The 21876-nt window shown below is 46.9% G+C and overlaps 1 protein-coding gene across 1 annotated transcript in view; it reads left to right on the top strand.

The window, feature by feature from the left end:
• HK2 (hexokinase 2) overlaps nucleotides 1-21242 on the top strand; it is a 61574-nt gene extending 40332 nt beyond the window's left edge. The window contains exons 4-18 of the mRNA XM_060027464.1: nucleotides 246-365; nucleotides 975-1070; nucleotides 1854-1953; nucleotides 2279-2462; nucleotides 5109-5264; nucleotides 6621-6854; nucleotides 8000-8304; nucleotides 9632-9780; nucleotides 10036-10155; nucleotides 13241-13336; nucleotides 13785-13884; nucleotides 13986-14169; nucleotides 15489-15644; nucleotides 16855-17088; nucleotides 18960-21242. Of these exons, the coding sequence (XP_059883447.1) occupies nucleotides 246-365; nucleotides 975-1070; nucleotides 1854-1953; nucleotides 2279-2462; nucleotides 5109-5264; nucleotides 6621-6854; nucleotides 8000-8304; nucleotides 9632-9780; nucleotides 10036-10155; nucleotides 13241-13336; nucleotides 13785-13884; nucleotides 13986-14169; nucleotides 15489-15644; nucleotides 16855-17088; nucleotides 18960-19104 (2379 nt within the window). The 3' untranslated portion in view covers nucleotides 19105-21242. The remainder of the gene's footprint in view (nucleotides 1-245; nucleotides 366-974; nucleotides 1071-1853; nucleotides 1954-2278; nucleotides 2463-5108; nucleotides 5265-6620; nucleotides 6855-7999; nucleotides 8305-9631; nucleotides 9781-10035; nucleotides 10156-13240; nucleotides 13337-13784; nucleotides 13885-13985; nucleotides 14170-15488; nucleotides 15645-16854; nucleotides 17089-18959) is intronic.
• The last annotated feature ends 634 nt before the right edge of the window (nucleotides 21243-21876 follow it).

The following is a 21876-nucleotide window of genomic DNA, read 5'->3' as shown; positions in this document are numbered from 1 at the left end:
GTATTTAATAATCACTAACTAGTGTTAAATCCTTATATGTATTGACTCACTTAATTCTTTTGGTAACTCATGGGCAGGTACAATTATCACTCCCATTTTATAGATGAACAAATTAAAACTTCAGAGGGGATACATATCTTGCACACATTCAGCTAAGCTAGTTCCTTTCTGAGCCCAAAGTCCATGCTCTTAATCTCTAAGCTATTCTGCCTCCCTGCTCATCTTCCTGTGTTGTATGCCCTTAGCTGTTTGACCACATTGCTGAATGCCTGGCCAACTTCATGGATAAGCTACAAATCAAAGACAAGAAGCTCCCGTTGGGTTTTACCTTCTCATTCCCCTGTCTCCAAACAAAACTAGACGAGGTAAGATGAGTTCTTCAGACACTTTTGTTGCTTCATTCTTTGGACTGGGAGGACTGGGAAGAACTCTGAGCCACCTGCTACCTTTACAATGGAGGTTGTAAAGGAGGTTGCTGTGATGGATTGAGTGGACAATGTTTGAGTATTGGGAGTTCTGTCCTTCTGGGAGAGTTTGTGTAGGTATGTGTGAGAGCGATGGTAAAGGGGTATCGGAGAAGAGGGGGTCTTTATCACTGTCAAATGGCAATTTGCAGGACCATATACATTGCACATTATCCTTATCCCTCTTAGGGAAGAAGGAGTGAGATATTAGTCTGGGACTCCTTTGTTCTAAAGTGTTATGATAGACATCGTTGAAAGTTAATGACGTTAGGATACAAGTGTCTTATTTTGGCATTTCTACAACCTGCTCTTTCCACTTCTTGGGGGCAATAAATCATTCATTTAGTCTCCTTTCTTGATCATTGACAGAGTTTCTCCTTCCTAGACTAGTCGGGAAGAAATATACAAATTCAGTCATGACTTTAGTTTAGCCCCATGGACGAGGTCTCCTAATGATGAGGAGTGTGGTTGAGTTTTGTGGGGAATCAATATTCCTTGGTCCTTTTGCAGAGTTTCCTGGTCTCATGGACCAAGGGGTTCAAGTCCAGTGGTGTGGAAGGGAAAGATGTGGTTACTCTGATCCGGAAAGCCATCCAGAGGAGAGGGGTGAGTAGGGCAGCAGAGATGGGGAGGCAGGAGCTTGGGGTCTGGAGGCTCTTTACTTTCTTTTGGGTTCACTCTGAAGTCTTTCCCTGTCTGTCCTCAAATCAGCATGAGAATCTTTTGTGGTTCTTAATGAGAAGTTTTCTTGTCTTCTTCTCTGCTATGTTACTCAATAATCTTTATTTTTTTCCAGTTTTATTGAGATACAGCTCTGTATAAGTTTAAGGTGTGCTGCATAATGACATACCTATATTGAGAGAGTTAGCACGCCAGTGATCTTATATATGATCAAATGCCTTTGGGGTTTTCATATTAGCGTGATGGACAACTAATCTTAGCCTTGGTACAAGAAAAACCCTTTAGTTCTTAATCTGAAGAAGACTCGAATATCATTTTCAAATGAGAAAGTTGGGATGATATTGATATCAGGGTGGAACAAGGTAGAGAAAGGACATGATAAAGGTCTTGTCACAGAAGGACAAGACCTTCTGGGAGGGAGGGAGAGAAAGAAAAGAAAAAAGAGAATGAGAAGAAAATGATAAGATGGGCTCTTCTCAGTGCAGTGATGGCTGTGAACTAGACTGCAGGGCTGCTGTCAGCGAAGCCCTCCAAGATGAGGACCAGCAGGGTGGAAAGTGAGATGCTGCTGTTAGACTGGATCTGGACCCAGTTTCCAGCTCTAGCCTTGCACTTGAGCTGTGTGTCTTACTGCTCTTTCTCTTCATCTTCACATCTGTAACCTTTCTGTGACAGTGAAAGTCAGAAGCCCCCCTTTTATCCCTGCAGGACTTTGATATTGACATTGTGGCAGTGGTGAATGACACAGTTGGGACCATGATGACCTGTGGTTATGATGACCAGAACTGCGAGATTGGTCTCATTGTGGGTGCGTGAGCACTGGGTGTGAGGAGCAGTGCTGGCCGATGGATTGCGGGGGTGGGCTGCAAAGAGAGGAGGGGTCCATGGCCTGGATGTTCCTTTGTATTGAATACTTCATATTGGAAGATAATGGTGCGGTCACTTTGGAGGGCTGAGCCAGGACTTGTGGAGTTGTGGGTGGTAGTGGGTTGGACCATGTTGGGATGTTGGGGGTCTGTACTGAGGAATCCCAGCCACCCTGGGGTGGTCTCAGGACGGAGGTTTAGGAGAGATGTGGGGTTTGGGGGGAGGATGGTGCGGGTGGGTGCCGAGCAGTCCCTTGTTTTGTCCAGGCACGGGCAGCAATGCTTGCTACATGGAAGAGATGCGCCACATCGACATGGTGGAGGGTGATGAGGGCCGTATGTGTATCAACATGGAGTGGGGAGCCTTTGGGGATGATGGCGTGCTTGATGACATCCGCACGGAGTTTGACCAGGAGATCGACATGGGCTCTCTGAACCCCGGGAAGCAACTGTAAGCGGCTGCCCTGTGTGCGGTGGGCTCGGGGGGTGGGCTCCAGAGCCGAGGTGGGGGCTGGCCAGGTCCGGGGGTGGCTGTCATTTTTACTTTACAACCTCATAGCCCCCAAAAGTTGCCAAGACACCCACTGCTTGATGGGAATGTTGTGCTTCCTAATACATTGTGACTATCAGTTGCTGAGAGCGCTCTAAAAAAGATAGAGCAAGCGGACAAAACAGATTATGGGTAATGATTTGACTGGATCTCTCAGAGCAGTCAATTTAGAAGGTCGTATTCTTCGTATTCGAAGTGTGCGGCCCTGCTCTTTCTTTCCACCTTCGGTTTGTAAGCTGTCCATAGAAACAGTTTGTGCACCACATAAGAAAAGTCATGTTGAGATGGCAAAGATTAGGGATCTGAAAGCTCCTTTTGTAGTTCCCAGCTCTGTCACTGCTCAGGGGATGAAGCTGTGAGAGTTGGCTCCTAATTACTGGCTGAGGTTCTGACTCAGACTCCTGCAGCGTTGCCTATTATGAGCTAGGCTGGGTCGCAGCAGTCCCAGGGCCTCCTGCTCCAGCCGTAGCCAGACCCAAGGCATGTAGAAAAGTTGGTTAAGGAGCCCATTCGGCCACCTTCCCTGGACCTGTGGTCCAGCCAGGATCCTGGAGTGGCCTGGAGGAGGGGCTCTAGCATTTTGGACCCCTGAAGTCTCTCCAACCTGGTCAGACTTGGGTTTTAGTTACTTTTCTTTTTTTTTTTCTTTTTTTTGCGTTACGCGGGCCTCTCACTGTTGTGGCCTCTCCTGTTGTGGAGCACAGGCTCCGGACGCGCAGGTTCAGCGGCCATGGCTCACGGGCCTAGCCGCTCCATGGCATGTGGGATCTTCCCAGACCGGGGCACGAACCCGTGTCCCCTGCATCGGCAGGCAGACTCTCAACCACTGCGCCACTAGGGAAGCCCTCTAGTTACTTTTGATTCTTACAAAACATTATTTCACTCTCACAAACATTTGCCCAATGTCCTTATTAAAGATCTTGAAACAGGGATTGCTGCAAGCTCTGAAGGCAGTTACAAAACGTTTTGAGCAATCAGGCCCTCTCTGGTCTTTTTTCGAGGCTTGCGGGATCTTAGTTCCCCAACCAGGGACTGAACAGGGCCCTCGGCAGTGAAAGCGTGGAGTCCTAACAACTGGACCACCAGGGAATTCCCATGCCCACTCTGGTCTTACTGGTGTTGTGACTGTTGTAGGAAATCTTCTAGTACCAATCCCTGCTTGGAGAGGAAAATCCAACCTATAAACCAGCTTTATAAAAGAGAGGCCTTTTCTTTACAGGGGGAGTCCTTGCTTCCTCAAAGTACAGTCTATTTAAGTCACAAGCTTCTCTCACATGTTGAAACATGAGTCCATTTCATAGACTGGCTGTGTCTGCCATGGCTGGTGGGAAATTCATGGACTGAAAAAACTGCTCAAAAAGAAAAAAAGAAATGCTGGGAGGACATGTACCAACGTGTCAGCTGTCCCTGAAGTTATTACTGGGCTTGAGGAGGAACTTTTTTTCACTCTTTATATGTTTCTAAATAAATATTTTCCAAACATTGACTGAAACAAAGTGTTTTTAAAAACTGAAATAAAAACTTTTACCACTCACACTTCAGAGCCCCACTGGCCCCCTCCCCTATGTGTCGTAGAACCAGCTATTTTGGAGCAGGTGCAGAAGCAGACCTGTGGGTTCCTTACTGTTGAAGCTGGGCTACCTCTCAGGCAGCGTGCCTGTGCTGGTGCTTAAACATTTTAAACATACCTTCTGTTCAGGCAGTTTTGCCAGCTCTCCACTTAGCTCCGGTTCTGCCATACCTGGCTTTGGGTCTTGAGCAAGTCACTTCCCGAGGGCTCGGCTTCCTCTCTTTGGTTTGCACCAGGTGACATCGGAATCCCATCCACACCCCTGCTCTGGGCCTCCTCTGAAGGCCTGCGTAGATTAGTGGCCCAAGGCCCTGCGTGCCTCCTCTCTCTAGGACCTAGATCCTTTCTAAGATACCAAGAAAGGGCCTTTTTTGCTAGAAAGAATTGTAAGGGCTTGGTTTCTCCTGTCACATATCTAAGCCAGAAAGACGATCTTGTAAAGAAAACAGTGTCACCTAGTGTTGAAAAAATAAATTACCCAACTGCCCTCTCAGCTATCCAGTCACCTTCCTCCTCGGAAACTTCCAACATGTCTCACTCCCAGATTCCCAAGACCACCTGACACTTGGTACTCCTTCTCACCTGTCCCAACCTGTCCTTCTACTCTTTTTCATCGTCCTCCCACCCCAGGTTGTTTTCACAGTTTTCTCAGGAATCCACAAATGGCCTGCAAGGGGAGGGACAGTGTGAGGTTATGAGTTGCTGGCCCTGTGCCCCAAATTTAATCAGATTGACCTTTTTTTTTCCTCTTGTAAATAAATATTGAGGTTCTACATAAGATTTCATTTTAAAAGAGCATTTCCTTGCTAGAGAAGGAAATACCATCACTTCTCTACATCTCTCACTCCTAGTCAGTGCCACACAAGTTAGCGCTTTGTCCTGCATCAGCCTCACGTGTGTGCATGTTGCTTCCACAAGGGAGTAGCGAGTTCATTGGCAGCAGAGACTTAATTTTTTTGGTGTGTCTCTCCCTGCAGATTTGAGAAGATGATCAGTGGAATGTACATGGGGGAGCTCGTGAGGCTTATCCTAGTGAAGATGGCCAAGGAGGAGCTGCTTTTCGGGGGGAAGCTCAGCCCTGAGCTCCTCGCCACGGGCCACTTTGAGACCAAAGATGTTTCAGATATTGAAGGGTAAGCTTCGGGTCCTTCTCTGTTCACTGGGACCCCAGAAGGGTGGACAGGTGGCCGTGGAATGAGGAAGACGCATGGACCCTTGATCCTTCAAATGTGGACGGCAGGAGGGTCTCACCCAGTGGTGAGGCCTGGGCCTCACATGGCAGGCCTGTGGCTAGATGTCACCAGCCAGATAGTCTCCACTCTTGTCTGTTTTGAACGTGCTGACTACCAAAGTGACTCATGGTGCTGGGGACAGCTGGCCCCCACGCAGGGACTCGTGCTTTTGCACTTGTGTTCCTGCCTGGCCCAGGGACCTAAGCTTAATGCTGGAGGCTCCCTGTGGGTCTTTTAATGACTCACTTGCATCTACTTCCTTTCCCTTCTACTGAAGCTCTGACATTTCATTCCCTATTGGTGATTTTCAAAAAGGGCTCTGTCCTGACCCCTGCTTCATAACAGAAAAATAGGTCCTTGGGTGGCCCTGAGATGGACCCATTTATTTCCAAAAGGTAGGGCTGAGGCCTACCTACATCTTCACAGAGTGGCAGGAGTGGGAGTGAGGATGGCCTGATTTTTGTTTTTCAGTTAACAATATCCAAAGTGTTGGGCCTGGTTTCCCGTCCTTGAGACTTCCACTTGTCGCTTGATGAGGCCTTGTCTCAGGGACCAGATGGTGGAGAGGAGGTGATTTTGGTGCTAAAGAGAGCAGTGAGACAGTTCAAATGACTTTGTTTTAAGTGGAATTCTTGAAGGAACTGTACCTACTTGTTAAAGTTGGAGGGGATGACAGTCTTCATATTTGTGTGGCTCTTAGTTCCCCTAAGAAGAGGGCTAATCTCATAGCATCAACCCTTTATCGCCATCTTTAGATGCAAGGTAAAGCAGTGCTGACTCCATTGTGAAGTGCAATAGACTCTGACTGCCTTATAGAGAGAAAATAGGATGGGCTCCACAGCTGGGTTCCTGTGGTCAGAGGGAAACCATTCCCACTAACCTGAGAAAGGCAAACTCACACACGCACAACTTGGTGCGTAAAGCCCCAAGACCAGGGCCTCATCCTCCCGTAGGATGTGTGTGAGAAAAATTAATTGTTCTCACTGGGGGAAAAATGGGCACCTGAAGTACTGTGTGTGTGTGTGTGTGTGTGTGTGTGTGTGTGTGTCTGGGAGAGGAACTCAGCTTGTGCTTTCCTCTCCTCCTTATTCATTGCTCACCGCCGCCCCCATAGGTGGACAGAGCAGTGAGGTGGGTGTCTGCTCTCCCTGGGACATAGTGTTTGCTGGAGCCGAGGGCTTTCTATGTCGGCCCACATACCCCGCCCACTGGCCACAGTGAGTGGACCCCTGCCCACACGCTGTTTCTGTTTCCCAGGGAGAAGGATGGCATCCGGAAGGCCCGTGAGATCCTGGTGCGGCTGGGCCTGGACCCGACACAGGAGGACTGTGTGGCCACTCACCGGGTCTGCCAGATCGTGTCCACACGCTCAGCCAGCCTGTGCGCGGCTACGCTGGCAGCCGTCCTGCGGCGCATCAAGGAGAACAAGGGCGAGGAGCGGCTGCGCTCCACCATCGGGGTGGACGGTTCTGTCTACAAGAAGCATCCCCAGTGAGCCAGCATTCGGGGCCTCTGATAGACCTGACTCCACAGGAACCCGGTTTTGCACTGTGGGGTGGTGGAGATGGACCACAGAGTTGAGGTTCTTTGTAGAATAAAAGCTCCCAGTGGGGCAAGCGGGAGCTATGAGTGTGTTTTCCTTGGCATGGGTAGAGGCTATTTCTGAAGGCTGCCAACTAGGGCTTTACTCAGAGCTCTCCTGGCTTCTAGGGGCTCTTTTTCTGCACCCTCTTATTTCCAGCTTCTCTGGCTCACCTGGGTATTGATTTGATCCTGCCCTGCCCTCCATGGTTTGATCCCTTGGTCATAAGTGCTGAAATACTCAAATTTCAGTTGGGACCTGAAGGATTTCTCTCAATTGTGCCCACTTACTATCCCATCATTTTCACCTAATATGAGTGCCAGGTCAGTGGGCCTTCATTAACTGAAGGTAGATGTGGAAGGTCTCAGCCATTCCATTCCCTAGGCTCCTAGTCCAAAGCTCCTAAAACTTTAAGCTGTACACGAATTACTTGGGGATCTTGTTAAGAGGTAGATTCTGATTCAGAAGGTCTGTGTTCAGCCTGAGATCCTGTATCTCGAACAGCCCCCAGAGATGCTGGTGGCCTATAGGCCACACTTGGAGTAGGCCCTGGGGACCATGGCTCCAAGCAACCACCACACGAGAATTTCTTGCTGAACACACCTATTATCTTTAGCTGTTCAGACACCTCTAGGATTGTTGGCAGAAATGGGCCAAAGAGAGGCCAAAGTCTAGAAGAGCATCTTGACTTTTTCCTTTTTGGGTCTTTCATAAGCAGCATCTAATGAAATGAAGGATGAAACATGAATAGTAGTTGGTGTCAGAATCACCTGAGGCTGATAAGTTGGGCAAAGGAACTGTGGCCTATGGGAAGGGAGTCTTCTGTGAGTGCATGCAGGCGACACTGGCTTCCCAGAAGGCCACCCTTCCTTTTAGCAGGGTGGTCGCAGTTGAATAGCTGAGCTTTTATACAGTGACCCTTAACTTGGGAAAGAGTAGGGAGAGGATGTTTAGGGTGTCATTTGGGCTGAGGTGGTGAGCTACTGCCCCCACCATTTGTACCATTGACTCTAACTGTGGACACCCACCTCTTACCCCACGTCTGTGACTGCAGTTTCGCCAAGCGTCTTCACAAGACCGTGCGGCGCCTGGTGCCCGACTGCGACATCCGGTTCCTCCGCTCTGAGGACGGCAGTGGCAAGGGGGCAGCCATGGTGACAGCAGTGGCCTACCGGCTGGCCGATCAACACCGAGCCCGCCAGAAGACCCTGGAGTCTCTGAAGCTGAGCCGTGAGCAGCTGCTGGAGGTCAAGAGGAGGATGAAGGTAGAAATGGAGCGAGGTCTGAGCAAGGAGACTCACACCATTGCCCCCGTCAAGATGCTGCCCACCTATGTGTGTGCCACCCCTGATGGCACAGGTATGCCACCCAGCTCACCACAGGGTTCAGTCGCTGTGGGAGAACTCCCTTAGCCTTAGCATTGGGTGTTCAGGCCAGACTGTTGACCATGTTTCTTCAGCTCTAGTACTGGGAAATTCTAGTGTTCAGGGGTCCCAACCAAGGCATTCCTCTGCTAAAACTGAATGGTGATAATAGTAAATACTTAATGAAGGCTTACTATGTGTCAAGTGCTTCTCTAAGCATTCTACACATATTAATTCATTTAATTTTTAACCGTTAACAGAGATTAGTAGTTCATTTTGTTTGTTAACAAGCTACTACGTTTTGCACAAAACCTAGGCACAGAGAAATTAAGAAATCTGCCCAACTTCACACAGCTAGAAAAATGGCAGAGCTGGGATTCAAATCGGGAATTTTGGTTCCAGGGTTAGCTCTTATGAGGCCAGGGGTTGGCAAACTGAGGTCCATGGGCTAAATCTGACCCAGTGCCTATTTCTGTAAATAAAGTTTTATTAGTACACAACCATGCCCATTTGCCTACATGCTGTTTATGGCTGCTTTTCGCTATCATGGCCAAGTTGTATGGTTGCAGCAGGGACTGTGGCTCGTAAGGCCTAAAATGTTTACTGCTCAGCCCTTTACAGAAAAAGATTGCTGAGCCCTGCTCTAGGTCTTGCAATCTAAGAAATGAAGGTCTTTTCCCAATTCAGAAAAATGATCACTGACCAGTCCAGTGTGGTACAGCTGGTACAGGTTCCAGAGATGGAGACTGGGACTCGGTCCCAGCTCTACCATCTTCAGGCTGTGTGGCCCTGAGCACAGCCAGATCTCTCTCCTCCATAGAGGGGAATGCAATGCCTCCCTCTTAGGGCTGCCTGAGGGTTGCATGGAAACTGTGTGTGACACACGTAGTGCGTTGTGACTGTCCTAAAAAGGAGGGTTTTCTCATTCTAGAAACATTTCCCTTCAGTTTCCTTTAAAGAGTTGGACTCTGTTGTTCCTTCTGTATTCTAGAGACTTATGTGAGGTGGCCTTTGATTTAGTACAAGTGGCGTGTCTGGATATCCTGGAGTATACTGTATCACCATTTCTTTCCTGTGTTCTGGAGCTCTGGAGCTCATTGTGACTCCTGGGGCCCCACAACTTGAATTCATTTGAGAACCACTAAGGAGCCAGCAGGGTTCTGGCCCCGGGGATCTTATTTTCTTTATCATTAGGTGGAGCTCACAGTCCGTCACCCTGAGGTTGTCCAGGGCCTCCTGGGAGAGCTCCCCATTAGGGGAAGGTGTTTAGACTGTCACTCTCTCCAGCCCCAACCCACCATCTTCCTGGGCTTATTTTCCAGAGAAAGGTGACTTCCTGGCCTTGGACCTTGGGGGTACCAATTTCCGGGTCCTGCTGGTGCGCGTGCGGAATGGGAAGCGACGTGGAGTGGAGATGCACAACAAGATCTACTCTATCCCGCGGGAGGTCATGCATGGCACAGGGGATGAGGTGAGGCAGGGTGGCACCTCTGGGAGGGGACCCCAGGAGACACCCACTTCTCACCTGGGAGGACAGTGCTTTCTCTGCTCACCCGTGGTCCTGGGGAGGGCTACATGGGCTAGGGCCCTGGGCTGGCCTTTGCTTAGGTGCATGCCTGCGCTGGCGTTTCTCCTGGGTGGAGGCCTCGAGCTGGTGCTCAGACCCTGGTGGGGCAGCACGCCCGGGCCAGGGTTCCTCCTCTCAGAGCCCAATTTCTGCTTGCAGCTCTTTGACCACATCGTCCAGTGCATTGCCGACTTCCTTGAGTACATGGGCATGAAGGGCGTGTCCCTGCCTCTGGGTTTCACCTTCTCCTTCCCCTGCCAGCAGAACAGCCTGGACGAGGTAATAGTGCCTTCCTGGAGGACTCTCCTATGGGCTGTACTGACTCTGAACCAGCCAGAGTTTCGAGCAGGGGAGAATGCTGAGCTGAGAGGAAGAAAACAAGGGCATGAGTGACCAATCATGGGGAAGGGCTTGTTGATGGGAATGAGCAAGTCAGAGCTGATAGAGGTCAAGCAGGTAACAATCTTTGGAATAATGATGATGATGCTAATAATATCAACAACTGACATTTTTAAAGCATTTTATGCGAGGTACTCCTAGGCTTCCTGTGTGCGTAATCTCATTTAACCCTTAGAGCAACCATATAAGGCAGGTGTTTGTATACCCGTTTTACAGAAAGGAGAACAATGTCTGTGGAGATGCCAACTATCTTGCAGGTCATATAGCTTGGGAGTGGCTAAGTCATGATTTCATTCCGGTTTCCTGACACCTGAGTCCATGCTGTCCATTATGCTCAGCTGCTCCTGAGGCTCCTGTTTTGGGCTCAGGACATTTCACTCCATCTCCCTTGGCTGCCCTGGTGTTTCTCTAGTGTCACCTTTGCTTTTCATTCCCTGTCACCTTGCCTCGGATGAATGAAGCAGGTTGTTGAAGAGCTGGTGCTCCCACATATTCTGGACATGGGTGTGTTGAAGCCTAGGAGAGCTGAGTAGGCAACGCCTAGGCTTACTCAGGGCAGATAATTGGTATGTTAGATATCAGAATACTCTTATTTAAGCAGTTGTTTCTCTCTGTCTCGATCGGTGTTCTAGAAGCTTACATGCTTGGTACAGGTGGACATATGCTGTGGATGGAGTTACCAGGGTACAAAGGGCATGGTTCCTGCTATAGGTGCCTACAAACAAACTGGACTGAGGAAGCAAGCTCAGAAAAGCAAGAGCTGCTCTTTGGAATGTGGCAGCAGTGGAATGATGAAGCCCTGAGGATGATGTTAATCTGAGCACATACCCGGAGGGCATGAGGAATACTTGGTCAGAAGAATGAGCTGCTGAGGAAGAAAGGCAGGCAGGCCTGGCAGTATGGAGAAAGGCATGTAGGTGGGAACAGTCATAGGTACAGTGGGCTTGGCCCAGTGGCGGGAAAAGGCCTGCGTTTCCAACAGCGTCCCTGGAACAGGAGGCCTTACGTTGCTCAGCTGAGTTTTGTAAATGCCTCTTACTCCTCCCTTCTGAGGGTTAAATTCACCACGTGCACTAGCACGTGCACTTCCTATGGTTTTAGGAAGTCCCGCAATAAAAACCCTGCCTAATCCAGTATTTCCCAACAGCTGTTAATATTTGTCCAGTGTTAGCTAGTCCAGAATTGCTTTTAGCTTTTCCAACTTCTTTGTCTCAACATATATTTTTTCAGTGTCAATGCATTGGGTTTTAAAGCCTTCACATTTGCATCAATTTACCAAAAGGACTTATCAAACGTGTATAAATATTTATGTGATATTTAATGAAACATTGCTTATTATAACAGTCATTAGAAACAAACCAAGTTGTCCAACAGTGGGAAATAGTTAAATCATGAGTCATTCACTGCCTCATATCAGCAACTAGTTTTTTCAAGGAATTTCAATGATTTGGGAGAACACTCGTGGTAAGACTAAAAAAATATTTTTAATCGAAGTATAATCTCTATAATATAGAAATATACAAAACGTGATTAATAGGAAGATAAAAACATAACATTCCAGTGTATATGCTTCCAGACTTTTCCTACTGAAATATTTTTAACAGGCACTATCTTACTTTTCAAGTATAGCAACATGTATATATGTTTATATATTTATCTAGTGGCTCCCAAGGCATGTTAACTGTTTCTGTTAGTGCTTGAATTGTAAAATTCCAGGTCATTGTATTGGACTTTATACCATAGGTTCTAAGTTTCTGTAAGGAGCATGTATTCAGTCTAGAACTGTGAAAACTAAGAACAAATGAAGCAGAAGCCGGGTTTTGTCTGTTGTTGTCTGTAAGCTGGATTCTGCTCTGCTGAGATCACCCTGTTGATGGGAAAACCAGCAGGTGCTGAGGTCCAGAGGCCTCAAGCTGCCTGGGTTAGCTGGTGGCCACGGGCAGTTCTCCTCAGCTGTTGGGGCCTCTCCATGTCTTATTATTAAGGACCACCTGCAATAATGTAATTCGAACATTCTGTACGCTTGAAAGTGCCAAATACAAAATTTCATCGGAGACGTCAAGCTAATTTGTAGACAAGAAAATCAGGTGGAGAGAAGCACATAGTTGTTTGGATGTGGGTGTGTAAACCAGGCCACTGCTGAGATTGTACTTTGTTTTTCCAAATTTCCTGGGATCTGAACACAGCGGGACTTGTAAGACCAAACTCCTGGGCCATGAAATGCCAAGCTGGTTGGTATAAACAACCAAGCAAGTCATGGAGAAACAATACAAGGGGGGTGGATAGTGAGCACACAGCCCACTTATAGGTTCTGATCTCTCAGGAAGGGGGCCTGGGGGTCCTTGGTGCTTGTTCCCTGATAGGCTATGGCAGCAAAGAGGGAATGAGGGAACAGTATAGGAAACAGTCCTCCATATTCAAAGCCGCCATGTATCTGCTCCTGGAGGGCCCTTTGACACAGCGAAGGGTACTTGTTCACTTCGTACTAGAGTTTGAAAATTTAGAGACACAAACCCGCCCCTCTGTACGATGTACAGGGCAGACTCCTTTTCCCAGTGAAAGAAACAAGCATCTAGAACTTAGTTCCTTGGCAGGGGCCATCGTATGGTGCTTATGAGCCCATCCATTGGAATTGCTGGGCCTGGGGGTGAGTCCTCCTCTCTTGCAAGCTGTGGGCCTTGGGCAAGTTACTCCAGAGCTACCGTTACCTGTAAAATGGGCATGATAATGATAAACATTCCACGAAAGTGCTGTGAGGATTAAACGTTGTAACACATGGGTTGTGCCTAGCCCAGTACCTGTTGCATAGTAGGCACTCCTAGTAGGTGAAACAGGTTTAGAATAATTTGTGGGTGAGATGATTGGTTTTTAAAGGGCATCTGTATAACCTGTGAGGTTGTGAACTAGAAAATGACCCAGGAGCCCTTCTCTGATATCCACATCCCTGCCCATGTGTGATTTTTAGAGCATCCTCCTCAAGTGGACTAAAGGCTTCAAGGCATCTGGCTGCGAGGGTGAGGACGTGGTTACACTGCTGAAGGAAGCCATCCACCGGCGAGAGGTGAGAGAGGCGTGACATGAGGCCCGAAGTGATCTGGGTGTTCAGAGCTGGGGGAAGTGTTAAGTGCAGTTGTGTTGGTCAAAGGGAGAGTTAACCTAGTTCTTCAGCAGTTGGTGAGTGTACGCTGTGTGTCAAGCCCTGCTCTTGGCAACTGGGGATTCAGGAACGCCCACAGAACGCTCTTGTTATATAAACAATCCCATGAGCTAATGTCAGGTGCTCTTGAGCTATGAAGGAAGATGAAGTTGGGTGAGGACAGAGTGAGTGGGCTGGGGAAGGGCAGTCTTTTAAACAGCATAACCAGGGAAGGTCTCTGAAGAGGTGATATTTGAGCAGAGAAAATGAGCCCTGCCTTATAAGTTTTAGATCCATTTAAATCTCCCTTGCAAGGGTCTGAAGGGAGAATATTGTGGTTCATTTGTGGATTGGGATCTGCTGTTGCTCTCAGGAGTTTGACCTGGATGTGGTTGCTGTGGTGAATGACACAGTTGGGACTATGATGACCTGTGGCTATGAAGACCCTCACTGTGAAGTTGGCCTCATTGTTGGTAAGGACTCGGGCTGTCCTTCCTGTGTGGGGACACACAACCCAGGGTGGGAGGATGGCAAGTGCAGAGTGAGGCCCTGACTGACATCTCTTGATTGGCAGGCACGGGCAGCAATGCCTGCTACATGGAGGAGATGCGGAATGTTGAGCTGGTGGAAGGGGAAGAGGGGCGGATGTGTGTCAACATGGAGTGGGGGGCCTTCGGGGACAATGGATGCCTAGATGACTTCCGCACAGAATTTGATGCAGCTGTGGATGAACTTTCCCTCAACCCTGGCAAACAGAGGTAGGTACCCGACTGCATGTAGGCCCTGGTCTGTTCATCTCAGAGCTGAACAGTGATGAGTGATCTGGTCCTCCACAACAGCAAATCCCGGGACACTCATTCTCTTGAGATGTTAATAGAAGAGATTTCTTTGGAAAGGGCTTCTTGTCAAATACATCTGGAAAGTTCTGGGTTAAGTCCTTTTCCCCCTGCTGGACTGTGATGCTCTTGAAGTCCAATTGGGAAAACAAATCACAACAGTTATGTTGCAAGGAGAATATCATATAGGGAACTGGTCACACAGGTTTTAGAGGGATGAAAAGACAAAAAGGGGATGCTTTTTGAGGAGCAGTTAGTACATGTAGCAATCAGCTCCTACCCTGAGGACTAGGAGAACAGGTGGGAGAGAGTATTAAAACCTAGATCTGGAACTTGAGGAAAAACAGACAGTTGAACCACCTGCTGCCATCAGGGTGAAGAAGCATTGCTGGGGTGAGGCAGATAGGAATAGGAAGCAATAGAAGCAAACTTCTTTCTCCTCCATCCATCCAGTATATAGCACCCTTTACTGTCATACTGGACAAGGGGGTAGCCCCAGCATCACAAAGCCCCTGGTATGGTGGGATCTCATTAGGAAGAGGTTGCACGTAGTGTTTCCTAACTAGATTAATCAGGGACCATACTTCTGCAGAATATACTTTGCAAAATATTTGTTTATAGTAGAGGTCACAGGCTAAAATGCCTCCAGGAGCCAGGCAGGCAACATTAATGAAAGAAACAGGCTGGAGTAAGACAAGATTGAATGATGATGGGGTTTTGGTTGAAACTGAGAACATTGACTTTTTAAAGGCACTAGGTAGAGCCAGAAGACCCTCATGCCATTGAGTAGTCATGTTTCGTTCTAGTGGCCAGAACAGGGGTCTCCAGCTGGCACTAGTTACTTGAGCAATAAGTGATTAGGCTGAAGAGAAAGCGTGCTAAATTCTCAGCAACGCAGGGGATTAAGACAGCATCTTACCCTTCTGGAAGTGTGGTGGGGTTTGGGTGTGCGTTCCTTCTTGAGGAGTTGGGAATAAGCCTTGGAAGGGAAATGAAACCACAAAATGGGGTCAATCTCAGGGAACCCCTTGGGCCTCAGGACACGTTTTACTGAAGGCTATGAGTCAGTATGTGTGGATGCCAGGAATCCTGCCTCAGTGAGTCAAATAGCATTTCCTTCCCACGAAGGGGAATTTGTATGCCTTCTACCTTCTAATGCGATGGGGGTGACGGAGCTGGTGTATCTCAGCACATCCCACCACCTTCCTTCTTAACCTCCATGAACATTACCTGCATTGCAGGTTCGAGAAAATGATCAGTGGCATGTACTTGGGCGAAATTGTTCGTAACATCCTCATCGATTTCACCAAACATGGGCTGCTCTTCCGTGGCCGCATCTCGGAGCGGCTCAAGACACGGGGAATCTTTGAAACCAAGTTCCTGTCTCAGATTGAGAGGTGAGAATTTAGGGCCTGGAATAGGATAGACTGTATATCCTCCTTTTCATGGACAGACAAGCTGGGATTTCCACAGTTCAAGTAAGATCAGGGTGTGGCTTACATAAAGGTCAGTTTAGTAGTTCACATGTTTGTATCTATATAGTGTTGTTTTAAAGTACGTTATGAACAGTTGGCATTTTAAGGGAAAATATATAATATTCTCATGAAAAATCATGGTAAGCTGGATGAGCCTGTGCAAAGAAGTATTGTTGGGTTTTAGACCAATTTCAAAGGTAGAAAGAAATATAGCTGCTCATAGAATGTAAATTGGAACGCACGGAGGAAGATAACCCACCAAAGCACTTTATGCTTGGCAAAAGGGTTCTTCTTAACTGCTGGCTGCTGTAATAAGGCAACCAGGATTGAGTGAGGTTGGCATGTCAGGCAATGCAGAAACCTGCCTTGTGGCGGCTCATTAAAGCAAAGCCTTCTTCCTCCAGTCTAATGGTGGAGAAGTCTGCTCCAAATTAGAATACTGAATTTCAGAGCCTTTTAAAAATTAATGCTGTGTCATTATTACTCTCATGCATATAGGAAAACAGGAACTGGTTGGCGTACATGAGTGGGGCCCTAGGGCATCTGCACCAGTGAATAGAATATTGTTCTAGTTTGCATGTCTGTTTATTTTCTTCTTATAGTTTTATTTATCTTTGTTTCATAAATAGTGCACAGGTAGATTTCAGACAACCCAGAGTGGGGGAGGAGAAATAGAACAGGCATTTAATATTGGTGGGTGATGCCTGTTCTGCTGACCTGTGAACAATGAGAGATTGGACAGGAAAGGGCTTTGCAACTGAAAACTGTCGCATATGAGCATCATCACTGTCTTTACTGTCAGTATTTCCAGATAAGTGGAACACATGGACAGTGAATTTCCTTTTGTTTTGAGTGTCAGTTTTGTAGCAGCAGTGCTCTACCTTGCCTGGGCAAAGTGGCATCAGGAGCTGTTTCTTCGTGTTCTCTCTGTGAGGGTCAGTGAGATGAGCACTAGTTCCTGAACTGAGTTTAAGAATGGAACCACCTCTCAGGGGCAGTGGCTTTTACCCCCAGCTCTCAGAAGGCCAGGTCCCCCAGAACCACTTCTGATGAAGGAGCCAGGCCCCGGAGTGGCAGGCCACCATGCCCTCTAGGTATGTGACTGACCACTCACTGTCTCCTCCTGGCCCAGTGACTGCCTGGCCCTGCTGCAGGTCCGTGCCATCCTGCACCACTTAGGGCTCGAGAGCACCTGTGATGACAGCATCATTGTCAAGGAGGTGTGCACTGTGGTGGCGCGGCGGGCAGCCCAACTCTGTGGTGCAGGCATGGCCGCCGTGGTGGACAAGATACGAGAGAACCGTGGGCTGGACACCCTCAAAGTGACAGTGGGCGTGGATGGGACCCTCTACAAGCTACATCCTCAGTGAGTGCCTGATTTCCACTCTTCCTGCCCATCTTTCTCCCTCTTTCTCACCATTCTTTCCTTGCTTTCCTTTCTCTCTCTCTCTCTTTATTTTATGGCAAATTATCAGACGTTCCAAAGAGTGTATATAATATATATATATTATAGTTTAAAGATTAATAACTAGAAGTAGGTGTGTGTTTTACCACCCAGCTAGGAAGCCCCCTGTGAGCCCCTCCCAATTGCACCCTTCACTCCCCCCTACCATGAGTGAGTGCTGGGGTGATTAAGTCTATTGCTTTCTTTTCCCCCTCCATATATCTACGTATGCATCTACATTGTTTAGTTTTACTTAATTTTGAATTTACCATATGACATCTTTTCTTTTGTTGACTGGCTTTTCTCACACCACATTTATGGTTTTGAGATGCATCCACACTGAAGTCTGCAATCATAGTTAATTCATTTTCAAGGCTGTATAGCATACCTCTGAATGACTATACTATAATTTATTCTAATGATGGATATTTGGGTTATTTCTAGGTTTTGACTATTACAAGCAGTGCTCCTGTCAACATTCTAGTAAATGTATGCCGGAACTCTGGATCAAGATTTTTTTCTACAGTCTAGGGTAGGGGTTGGCAGATTATAGCCACAAGTGTTTTTGTAACTAAAGTTTTACTGGAATACAGCCACACCCACTTGTTTATGTGCTGTCTATGGCTGCTTTCGGTTATAACAGCAGACCATATGACCTACAGAGCTCAAAATACCTATCGTCTGGCCCTCTGTAGAAGAAGTTTTCCACCCTCACCTGTGGTATGGAAGTACTGAATTCCCTTTTCTTTTTACTCTTTTTCCTGTCTTTCTCCATCTCTTCTCCCTTTTCTCCTCTCATCACTATTTCTCTTCTCCTTTCTTCCCTCACTTGCATATGTTGAATAAATTGTTTTAAAATTAGGAAGTGCCTCAGTCCCTCTCCCCTAGAAGCTCTTCAACTAAAAGTTAAAAGAATAGAGCTGTGCCCCTTGCCTGGACATGAGGTAGGATGGAGAGACTCATCGATTGAATTGTCACCTGCTGTCACCATGATTGTTTCAGGGAGCTGAGAAACTTGCCCAGAGTCTACACAGTTAGTGAAAAGACTGGACCTTGAGAAGTTCCAAGTTCCTCTTGTTGATGATCAGTGTCATTGTGAAAATAGGAACCTCAGTCCCAAGTGAGGGTCAGAAGGGGGACAGAAGTCTAGCCACTAGCACTGGGGCTTGGTGTTAGGAGCCTCTGTTCTCAGCTCTGCAGATGGGGAGGAGCAACTTGTCCCTGCTCTGGTGGGGAGATGATGACGAACCGTTTCTTCCTCTAGTCCCATATCAGGAAGAATCTCTGATTTCTGTTCTCAACACACCCTCCTAAGTCTGCTCCTTTTGCCTTTAATGACATTTTGGGTTAGATATGAGTCTGATGTGAGTTAATACCTCTGGAAAATAATAGAATATCACACATGTGGCGCTTCACCCTTCCCTCCAGAGTTGATGAACAGGTTATATATACACTTCTGCAAGGTATGCTTGTGGCGTCCACGACTGTTGAACTTCTCTTTCACTGCTTAGTTTTAAGAACACAGCTTGCCAGAATCTCAGACTTTTGTCCTAGAGTTGAATCTTAGCTTCCCACTTGCCCACTGTGACATAGAATTTGGGCATGTTGCTGGTCTCTCCAAGTTTCAGTTTTCTGAAGCACAATACATAATGTTTCATTCATGGTAGCTGTCATCCTCTTTCCCATCTCAATTATTCCTGGGTTTCCAGCATCACTTCTTAGGGTCCCATCTCTGAGGATACAAATCAATTGTGACTAAGGTATTTTTTCTGTCTCCTTCCCAACTTTTCCAGCTTTGCCAAAGTCATGCATGAGACGGTGAAGGACTTGGCTCCAAAATGTGATGTGTCCTTCCTGGAGTCGGAGGATGGCAGCGGGAAGGGGGCGGCTCTCATCACTGCTGTGGCCTGCCGCATCCGAGAGGCTGGACAGCGGTAGAGCCCCTGAAATTGGAAGGACTTCCTCTGGTTTCCCTTCTTTCCTGCTTTAAATTATAAGTTGATCCCCTTGTGTCAGAGACGGACCCCTTGGCTTTTCCTTGGCAGAGAGGACCTTATCGGACTGGGTTTTGTCTCTGTCTACTCACTGTAGAGTTTGGTACCCAAGGCTTAGCCCTCCTGAGATAAATACAGTTTGAAGTAAGGATTTGTTCCCACTTGTCACAACCATTACCATGGGTTCTCTTAAAACTTGAAAAAAAATTTAACCTTTAGTAATCCCCCTGGCCAAATTCCATGTCCCTGTATAACCCTACAGGGTGGGGACACTAATGAAAAACTACGGTTGCTTCACCTTGGAGCCTGAACATGACATTTCTAGGTGGAGAGCATCCCCCAGCATGGAAGCTGATGCTATTTCTCCTCTCAGAGATCTGGGAGGTCTCCACTGACTTGAGCCTGATTCTCCCATAGGCAGGGAGGAGGGGCGGTAATGTAGGGGAAACCCATGGATAGCCATGTGGCAGCCCCTCTTCAACCTCATCTTTAAGCGTTTGCCTAGTGGGTTCCAGTGGATGCTGTTCCTGGAATCAAAGCATCCTGAGTCTGAGCAAGCAAAACCAAAGCTAAGAGTCCTGTGAGTGGGCTTGTTGTCACATCTCCTTGTGGGTTCACAAGTCATCCATAAGCAGTGGACCTTTGGGGAAGGGAAGACTTTTTGGTCTGTTTAAAAATTTTTTCCTGCAGAGGTGGAAACACTGTATTTTCATTTTAATTTATATTTGAAATTTATTTAGTTCATGAAGTACATCTGCTCCTTCATTTTGACACTGTACGTAACGGTCGGTTGTATGTAACGTATTTATATGTTAATTTGTTATGTCTGTAAATACACAGGGTCTCATTAGTAGATCAGTGTAGTTAAAGGATGGAAGATGAAGATACTGATTGGTTCCTAGAAATACCTCATTCATCTTCAGGAAAAGAAGGAAAGCCTCTTTAGGGTGAGCGAATGGCCCAGCAGCTCCTTGCCAGCTCCTTTCCCTGCAGACTCAGAAACTTGGAAGGTGGCTGGGGACAGAGTGAAGGAGGCTGGGGCTATGGATTGAAGAAACCATGCTAACTGGCTGCTCAGTCTAGGGACTTTCCTGGAGCCATATTACATGAGATGCTAACAAAGGAAACAGGAATCCTTTCAAATAGACTCTGCTTAGAAATCTTCATCCTTAGGGCAGTTATTAGTATTTTAAACCTCTCTAACAATACAAAGGAAGCCACCAAAAACGTTGAAAAAATTGTCTAATTGTTGATAGCAAACCGAACCAAAACAAACAATCAAACAAACGAAAGTTCAGGGACAACACTTTTGGTGGATTTGTGCCCTCCTAGCAAAGTTCGCCTTCAATTTGTTTTGTAAATGTTCTACAAGAGGTGTTGTCCACAGACTTCCTTACACTGAGCTGTTTTTACAAGAAGTGTTTATTTCAAACTGCTTGGTGCGGCGTTGGGGTGGTGGTGAGGGGAGACATAAAACCTTCCTTACCCTGCTGTTTAGAGTGCAGTTAATTCTGAATCTGAAAGCCCACTTCTGCCCTAAAATGATCACACCCCCACACGTTAAACCTGAATACTTCATAATAAAGAGGGGATGGCCTTTTAACAATGTTGAGTAGGATACGAGGTTCAAAACAGAAAAATGGAAAGACGCAACTCAACAGCACCCAATTTTTGCACATTTATCAAACTTGTACTGGAACAGTGTCTAGATTTGTGTCTCATTAAAGGATGCCCAAGAAATAGAAATGAACCTTAACTTTTAAACTTGAAAATTAGGCACCATCTATGAAATTGCACATTTCTAAAAGGTAGAGCTGTGTGTGTGGCTATTTAAGATGTGTCCTTGGTTTCCAAAAAGGAAAGCTGGAAAATGCAGTTTGAATGTTTGTGTTCCCACAGTTAGGTGACAGTTCCTTGCTGACGCTGCTTTGCCCGTGTAAATACATTGCCTCTCAGTCTTGGACTGGGATGTGCTCAATAGCAGATCATCTCAAATCCTTGAGCCCTCAGTCTAGTGAAGATGTTGTCATGTACAATAAAGAACTAGTTGAATTAACTGTGTGATGTTAACTATTAATAAATTTTAACATTTTTCAAAATATTCAGTGTGTGATTCGTGAGCATTTTTCAAGAGTGCAGTCATCTTTTGAGCATATTAGTACTTCCTGGCCCGTCTGAGTAGTTGATGAGTGTTTTGATTTTGACTATATGTGCTTGACAGGCATGTAGCTAACTCTTGGCCTTGACCCCAGATATTTCTCACTCCAGAAACACAGTCCCAATGGAACGGGAAAGTAGGTGACTTTTCCTAGGCCGTCTTTGAGCCCCTAGATCTCAAGCACCACTGAAGAACCACGGCTGGCCCAGCAGTCTACTGGCTGAGATGTAGCAGAACCCTCAGAGACTCTGGGTAGTCTCCGTATAGGCATATGTGTTTCACATTCAGGATGTAAAGCCCTTACTTATATGAGCATCTAAAAAGCACTTGCCTCTGTCTTATCCTTACAGTCTTTCAAACCCTCTCCTTAATAAGCAAAATACAAACCTAGGAAATAAACTTCTCACAAGTTCCTGGTGATACCCACTGACTTTGACATGGCCCTGTTTGACAATAACTGAAGGGGGAGGCAGATCAAGGCTAACAGAATGCTAGAGATAGCCAAAACACAAAATTCAACCTAGCTAGTGGTAAAGGAAAAGAAATTTAAATTAGACC

Source organism: Delphinus delphis, chromosome 12 (genome assembly GCF_949987515.2).
Source record: "Delphinus delphis chromosome 12, mDelDel1.2, whole genome shotgun sequence".
NCBI lineage: Eukaryota > Metazoa > Chordata > Mammalia > Artiodactyla > Delphinidae > Delphinus > Delphinus delphis.
This window is presented reverse-complemented; position numbering and strand designations above follow the sequence as displayed.